The sequence below is a fragment of the Esox lucius genome, chromosome 24, assembly GCF_011004845.1.
Source record: "Esox lucius isolate fEsoLuc1 chromosome 24, fEsoLuc1.pri, whole genome shotgun sequence".
Lineage (NCBI taxonomy): Eukaryota > Metazoa > Chordata > Actinopteri > Esociformes > Esocidae > Esox > Esox lucius.
The window spans coordinates 27,354,399-27,361,925 of NC_047592.1; the positions used below are offsets into that span (position 1 = coordinate 27,354,399).

Here is a 7,527-nt window from a genome sequence, read left to right on the forward strand (position 1 = left end):
CTTCCCTTTAATGTGAAATGTGTTTGGTAATTCAGGATTTTGCACAATCTCAAAAAAAATATGAGATGTATCTGAAATGAGATGTATGTAAATTAGGCTACATGCAACTTGTTGCAGGACGCGGGTAGCGACTTTGAACTCGCTTACAGTAATTTGATCTGTATGTGCACTATTTTCTAATGACGTAGGGCCAAAAACAACGGTCTCTAATTCAGCCCGTGCTCCGTGCCTGGAATTCTTGACTGATAACGTCAGATTATGGAATTCCTGACAGCGACATTGTTTTTTTCGTCTTTATCTTGACAGTACAAATTACGTAATTAAAGGAATACTGGCTTACCTTGCCAAACTTCTGGTGTTGAACGTAAAGTTGTCCCTCTTTTATGTGACTGTCCATCTCCCAAATTCGAACCCCTTCTACAGAAGACGAGGATTCACTCCAATTTGACAGCAGACTTCAGGTTATAGTTTGTTTGCCGTCAAAACTATCTTCAACTTACTTCCGCGAGCCATGCCATTTTTCAACGTTCCAAGTCACTTAAAACGAGTTTATTATCATTTAGACGCATTTAAAACGTATAAAACGAGGCCCGCTCAGTCTTCACGAAAAAGTTTTAATCTGAAGTCCTGAAACGTGTCGGTTTAATCCGCCACTTATCGTGACGCCAACCACCGCTCCCTCTTCCTCCTCGTATCCTCTCGCAGTCTGGCGCGCATGAAGAGCGCGCTGCCACTATCTATACTCTTCTCCTCCCTCTCTTCCTCTCCCTCCACCTCCTCGTTTTGCAGTCTGACAGTGTGAGGACAACATCAACTTAGTTCAACTTGATTTAAGGGCAACACATCTTTTACTTGGCTTTATGTGCTTTTTAAAACTTTATTCAATATATAGCAATATTTTGTGCCTTTGAATTCAGAGTCCGTTTCCAAATAACAGGCCAACTCGGTCCCCATATATTGTCTATTGACTTGGTTTAAATTAATTCCTTAAGTTACTTAAAACTCTCCTATAGGCTATGCAGAATCACCACACATTGTTATCAAAACAGTGCACGCATGCACTGTTCCGGGGCTATTCATAAAATAGTCGGGGCTATAGCCCCGGACGCCCAGGACTAACGACCTACGCCACTGCTATACAATGAGCCTCGGCAGCAGCTCCCAAAATGCCTTTGAAAGTCAAAGATGGAGACATGTCTTCTAAAATAAAATCTTGCCAAGCTGTTCTGCCTCATGGGTTTGCTGGTGCCCAACCTTCCACAAGGAGTTACTGTCCACATTTTGCTAGAGTTATCTGTGGTGTCGTTTGTTCTAATGCAGCAATGTAGGTAGAATTTAGGTTTGTTGCCCTGGTATTTAGACCTGTTTTGGAGCACCAATATGTTATGTCATATCTTATGTCAGGGCCCATGTTTAACTTCATAGTTAAAGGCGGTTTGCCATCCTTAGCTTGTATAGTTCTGCTCCCTGCTGGAAGTTATATGATATTGCAAACCGGACATCCCAAAGAACGAGAGAACACAAATATACTACTGTCGTATACAGTTTACAATTTAGGTGCTTACAAGGCGTGGTGGATATCATGCGACTCCCCAACAATAAAATTATGATATCTAAGGACCAACAAATGTCAAAGTCTAAGTTCTATGTCGGCCACATCAGCGGAGAGGTTTGATTGGCTCGATTGGGATACTGCTGTGATGTGTCACTTGATCGAAACAGGAAGAGAAAAAAAGTCATGGCTGCAGTGTTCGGTGGTGTAGAAGGGTGAGTCTCTAAATAAAAAACGGTTTGTAATAGCTGTGACACTGTAATAATTTGAACTAAAAAGTGTTACCTTGCAGATTTAGTGTACAGCCGACCGAGAGTTGATAGATTGCTGTTGTTTGATTGCCAGAAAACAAATAAAAAAGACTGCTAGCTTGTCATCTCTCTGGAGAAAACATTTATCTAATTTGATTCTATGGTTATTTTGTTTTGCAAAAGCGGTGGGACCCACTCGAAGGTGGTACTGATATCTGAGAATGGGAAGATTTTGGCCGAGACAGATGGACCATCATCCAACCACTGGGTGAGGCAACAGGGACCGTATTCACAAATTATCTGCTGATCCGTTTTAATCATTATGTTAACATTAAACTGAAATAAAGGGACCTGATCCTAGATCAATACACCTCATAGAGGCTTTATAGATAAACATCCATAATTATGATTAAATGTTTTATTGTGTAGTAGTAGTACTAGTAAAATGACCATGATCCTCGTGTGCAGGATTAAGTTTTTGATGCTGCAATAAGTCAGTTGTTTTTTCCTTCTTTCTGGTAAAAAGGGATAAGCTGACAGGTAGTCTAGCTGTTGGAGTGTTGGACTACTAATTTAAAGGTGTCTGTGTTCATGTCACTGATCTAGGTCTAACAATACATCCCAAATACAGTAAAAACATGCCAATACAGTAAAAACATGCCAATTCCCAAATATAGAGAAGTGTATTTCCTGCTTAGAGTTTGGGTTTAGCGTAAAACATACAATTGTGTAACAGTGTTAGAATTTGTTTATATTATGTTTTTCTCATAAATGTTTAGTTTGTCTAGGTTAGTTTGTGGAATAGGGAACATAAATTATAAATAATTCTGGTCCCAACAAGGATAGAAAACAGTTGTGTGTGTGTGTGTTGTCTTTCAGTTGATGGGGGTTGACAAGTGTGTCAAGACTATCTATGACATGGTGCAACAAGCCAAGAAAAAGGCGGGCCTAGACCCAGATACTCCACTTCGCTCACTGGTGAATTTCTGAATACTTGTCAACCAATGTAAACATATAATCACAATGCAAACCTTAAGTATTAATGCAACGCACATTGACACCTAATCATTTTAGGGTATTTCAGAGGATGCCTTTTTATAGTTCCTCAAAGGACTGTTTAAAGAGCCTACAACCTCAGAAATTAACCCCAATATGTTCTTCAAAAGGTTTTCTAAAGAAACATCTAAAAAAGGTTCATTGAAAAAAAAGTTTTAAGTTGTGCTTTGGAGAAATTCCAGGATTGGCCACAGTATCAAAGAACCCCTGAAATATCTTTCAGGAATATTACAGAATGTATGGCATTCATCTAATTTTTTCATTTATTTAATTTTGCATACGCCCTTTATATACAAACAGTGCATACATTTGTATAATTCCTTTGTACTGTGGCCCCCTGTAGGAATCCCACAAACCTGGCATTATAAGGGCCATGCTCTGCTAACTGAGATACATTGGATGTATTCTGACAGATGGCAATATCTTGCCTTCCTAGGGTATGTCATTGAGTGGAGGAGAACAGAAGGATGCCATAAATGAGCTCATATGTGAGATGAAGACAACGTTTCCCAAACTCAGCATTGATTATTACATCACTAACGATGCAATTGGCGCAATAGCGACTGCCAGTGACCACGGTAACATAACTGTTTCATACACGGTTTTTCTTTTTTTAAAGTGAAGTATTTTGACTAAACACAACTTTACCAAATAAATGTAACAATCAAATCTCATGATAGAAAACACATAAAGGTCACTTATCCATTGATCATCCATCCATCTCTCTCTCGGTCTACCTCTTTAACTCTGCCCCTCTTTCTTTCCTTTCCTATCTGTCTGTCTCTCTATGTGCACATAGCTTGTGAGCACATAGCTTGTTTTCTATTGATAGCAAGGCCATCCTCACTGATACTACATAGTTATGTTTTTTGGGTAGTGTGGGGGAGGCGGTTCAAACTAACCAATATGACTAAAATTAAGCATCTGCCGGTTTTGACCAGACACCCTTCTGAGCAAAACACTCAGTACTCAGCAAATGTCATCCGGGGTCAAAAGCCATGAAAACCCAGGTCTGGAGTTGCTCCTGACACTTAGTTTACAATAGTAGCTAGGAAATGAACCTTGTGTTTCATCCTCACCAACTGATCTACGCTGTTCCTAAAATGGTGACAGAGTTCTCTTTTTTTATATTTCCTGATTTGATTGATTCCAACTGTGTTGCTCTCCCAGGGTTCTCTGGGTCTGTTCAGATTTCTGAGCAGAGCCCCAGACCCGATGGCTTAGAATGCTCTTCTGTATCTTAATCTGTCTGCGGGTGAGGGCTCTGTTCTGAAAAGTTTGAGAATCACTTTCCTTTTGGTGGGTTGGGATTTTAATTTCTGGATATTGTTCTATAGCTCAAAGTGTATCTTTGCCTCACCCTCTGGCCCTAAGGGAAGAGTGTTTATTGGCAATTGTAAATGCACACTTGTAGTTTGTGTATATTGACCTCTGTCCGACACAATCTCTCCCTCCTCCCTCCTTCCCACATCCCTGTCTTTTTCCTTCTACCTCTAGGGGGAGTAGTTTTGATCAGTGGAACAGGCTCTAACTGTAAGCTAGTGAACCCTGATGGAAGTCAGGTTGGTTGCGGAGGCTGGGGTCACATGATGGGTGACGAGGGGTCAGGTAACCACAACACCCGCAATCAAGACTACTGCTGTTGAAAACATTGACTCACTCAGACCAAAATCCCATTTTAATGATTCTTCCCCACATTTCTACTGTTTCCCAATCATCCATTTTTATCTTCCTGTTCGTTCTGTCTCTTTTCCCTCTACCTTTTCTGTTCACTTTTCTTTTTATCTTCATTCCTCCTCCTTTCACTCCATCAGCGTTCTGGATCTCCCATCTGGCAGTGAAGACTGTGTTTGATGCCAGGGACAACCTGGCCACACCCCCCCATGATGTCACCCATGTGAAGAAGGTCATGGAGGAGTACTTCCAGGTGAGACGTCAACATAATGTTTACAAACTTACACAATCAGTCAGTTGTGGCACTTGTACATGCAAACAAGAGGATTGTGCTTGGTTATACTTGGAAGGGCACTAACCTTGATCCACCAACAGCAGCGTCATTTGAACCGAAAGAAATAGGAGTTAGCTAATCACACGTATACCATGATTTTCACACTTTTCTCACTTGATGCCTTCTTTTTTCCAGGTATCAGACTTGATGGGGATGCTCCCTCATCTTTACAGAAACTTCCAGAAGTCTCACTTTGCTGGGCTGTGCCAGAAGCTAGCTGAAGGTAAAGCACTTACACAAAAGGTCAGGCTGGTGTACAGCAGAGCCTAATGCAGCATTTACACATTGCTTTATGATCAACAATTCAGTTGGTCGTGACTTTTCTTTAAGCTCAGTTGAATGGTAGGACAAAGTTGTACACGAACGTGCACACACACACACACACAGATGTTAAGAGTGTTATGAGCTCCTGTGACATATGCATGTCAACGCATTCTCCAGGAGCGTTGGTTGGTGATGCTTTGTGTCAGTACGTGTTCACCAAAGCAGGCGAAATCCTGGCCCGGCACATAGTGGCTGTACTCCCCATGGCACAGCAGGTGAAACTGACATGTACACACACACCTTTTTTTCTAGCATTGTTTTGTACTGTCATTTTACTCCCTTTCTCCACCTCTCTCTCTCCATCTTGCCCTTCTCTCTCTTTCTCCCCTCTTCATCAGTCACTTTTGTCAGATGAGCAGGGTCTACCCATCCTGTGTGTTGGTTCAGTGTGGAAAAGCTGGGAGCTCTTGAAGCCAGGTGGGTTACAACTGGGTTCTGTAAATGTATATGTATGTGTGTGAGTGTTCGCGCGAGCATGTGTGTGTTGGTTGTTTGGTCGTAACACTTTTGGTTGATTGGAACTTTTAGTGTCAAGTGGGCAAAATGACTGATTTTCGTCTGTTATCAGTGGACTTATTTATTGTGAAATCCATGGGTCTGTGATGGTCCACGCCTGTGTTTCTCATAGTAGTGGGTCCCGAGAAGCTTTTGAACTGTGCTCGTGAGTTTGGTACTGAATGAAAAAGAAAACATAATACATAATTGAATAGGCAGCCTATAGTTTCAATATATTACCTATCAAAAATATCTAATCTGTACAATAATTGTACACCAACTGAATATATAAATAATGCAGAGGTTTAGTTGTTGTTCAACCAAGCATTTTAATTGGGAAGATGTGTGATCTGAATAACGTTGACTGTTATATTATTATACAGTCCTCACACCTGATGTCTTATTAGCCAAAGTGACCCCCCCCTGGAAAAGTTGTGAAGGACACTGGACTCTATTTAATGAAAAAATACATGATTATATGTAGTTGCAAAAAATGTGCACTCCTCAACATTGTGATTCCACACAAGATGGCAGTTTTGTATTGCCTTCTTTCACTGGGTTATTATGTATGATATAAATGGAAGTTTACAAACTATTGTCAAAAATTGATATAAGTTCAGTTTTTATTAATAAAATACGAACAGGGTGAACCTGATCCTGAATCAGCAAAGACTTTGGGACACTTCATGGATATAATGCTGATCTTTCTTTAGTCTGAGCTTGTAATGTCTTGATGGCAGGTTTCACGAAGGTCCTGGCAGAGTTGGCGTCCACGCCATCCTTCAGGGGCCGTTTCCATGGTTACAACCTCCTGACTCTAAAGCAGTGGTCAGGTTCAGCGCTTGGCGGTGCCAGTCTTGGAGCAAAGAGCGTGGGCATAACAGTGAGGCTTGACTACTTGGCCAATGCACAGGTTTTCTACCGACATTCCTTCAATAGCAGCCAGAAATGAGCTCGGAACCAGGTCTGGACCAAAAAGAACAAATCCTTGCAAGCCTGGCCAGGACTCAGTTGAAACTAACATAACTATCTAGTGTACTGTAAATCGTAAGAACAGCACTATTTGTATGTTTAATCATCATGAGTCAATAGATTCCCTGAAGACTCTTTTGAATAACTATAATGCAATTATAAAATATAATTTTTTTTAAAGAATCTGTTTTGTCTCACAAAAAAATCTAAATATTTTTCCTTTCTTTCACTCATTATTATTTTGTACCTTACCGACACAAGACTGCTGCAATCTACACAACAAAGATACCAGCTGGCTTGGTCAGAACAGTAAGGTTGACAGACAGTCCCCGTTTTTGGTGGCCCGGGTACAGCTGTCTGTGGAAATGTTACACGTGAGCCCTTGGAAAAATAAAAAAGTTATGTATCGTAAAAGCCTTCCACGATTTTCAAACCAGACTCTTTCATAAGTAAACAGCAACTAGTTCCGAGGTCTAGTTCTAACCATTGTGAGATCATATTTCCAGTATTCCATTTCTAGGATGGGCCATTCTCCTGGGAAACCCACCTCAGGTGTAAATACAAACACAGGCTGTTTTTCAACTGTCTGCTTTCTAAGTGATAGATTGAACGTGGCGCTGAAAAACACAGATGCGTTCTTTGATGCATTGGAAGGTAAGTTGTGTATTTTTCTGGCTTAGATTGTTAGAAAAATTTAAATAACAATTTGAAAATTATCAATGCAGTACGTATAGCGCTGTTCATTAGAAAGTAACACGGTCATGTGATTACACGGTGAAGAGCTGCAAAGGACTTGGGGTAATGGCAGTACCTGTTGTACACCTGTTGCAGCGCCTGACATTAACTTTTTTGCTCACCAGCCACTGTGG

The 7,527-nt window shown here is 40.8% G+C and overlaps 2 protein-coding genes across 2 annotated transcripts in view; one reads left to right on the plus strand and one right to left on the minus strand.

The window, feature by feature from the left end:
- The window catches only part of dok1b (docking protein 1b), a 34,539-nt gene extending 33,820 nt beyond the window's left edge, over positions 1-719 (minus strand). The window contains exon 1 of the mRNA XM_010887664.5: positions 341-719. Coding sequence (XP_010885966.2) covers positions 341-397 — 57 coding nt within the window. The 5' untranslated portion in view covers positions 398-719. The remainder of the gene's footprint in view (positions 1-340) is intronic.
- Positions 720-1,721: 1,002 nt separating this feature from the next.
- nagk (N-acetylglucosamine kinase) lies at positions 1,722-7,079 on the plus strand. The gene is given in 10 exon segments (NM_001303913.1): positions 1,722-1,767; positions 1,987-2,071; positions 2,683-2,781; positions 3,296-3,437; positions 4,357-4,467; positions 4,674-4,786; positions 5,003-5,090; positions 5,309-5,406; positions 5,530-5,608; positions 6,427-7,079. Coding segments are annotated over 10 exon segments (1,056 nt in total). The 5' UTR covers positions 1,722-1,738; the 3' UTR covers positions 6,639-7,079.
- Positions 7,080-7,527: the final 448 nt, after the last annotated feature.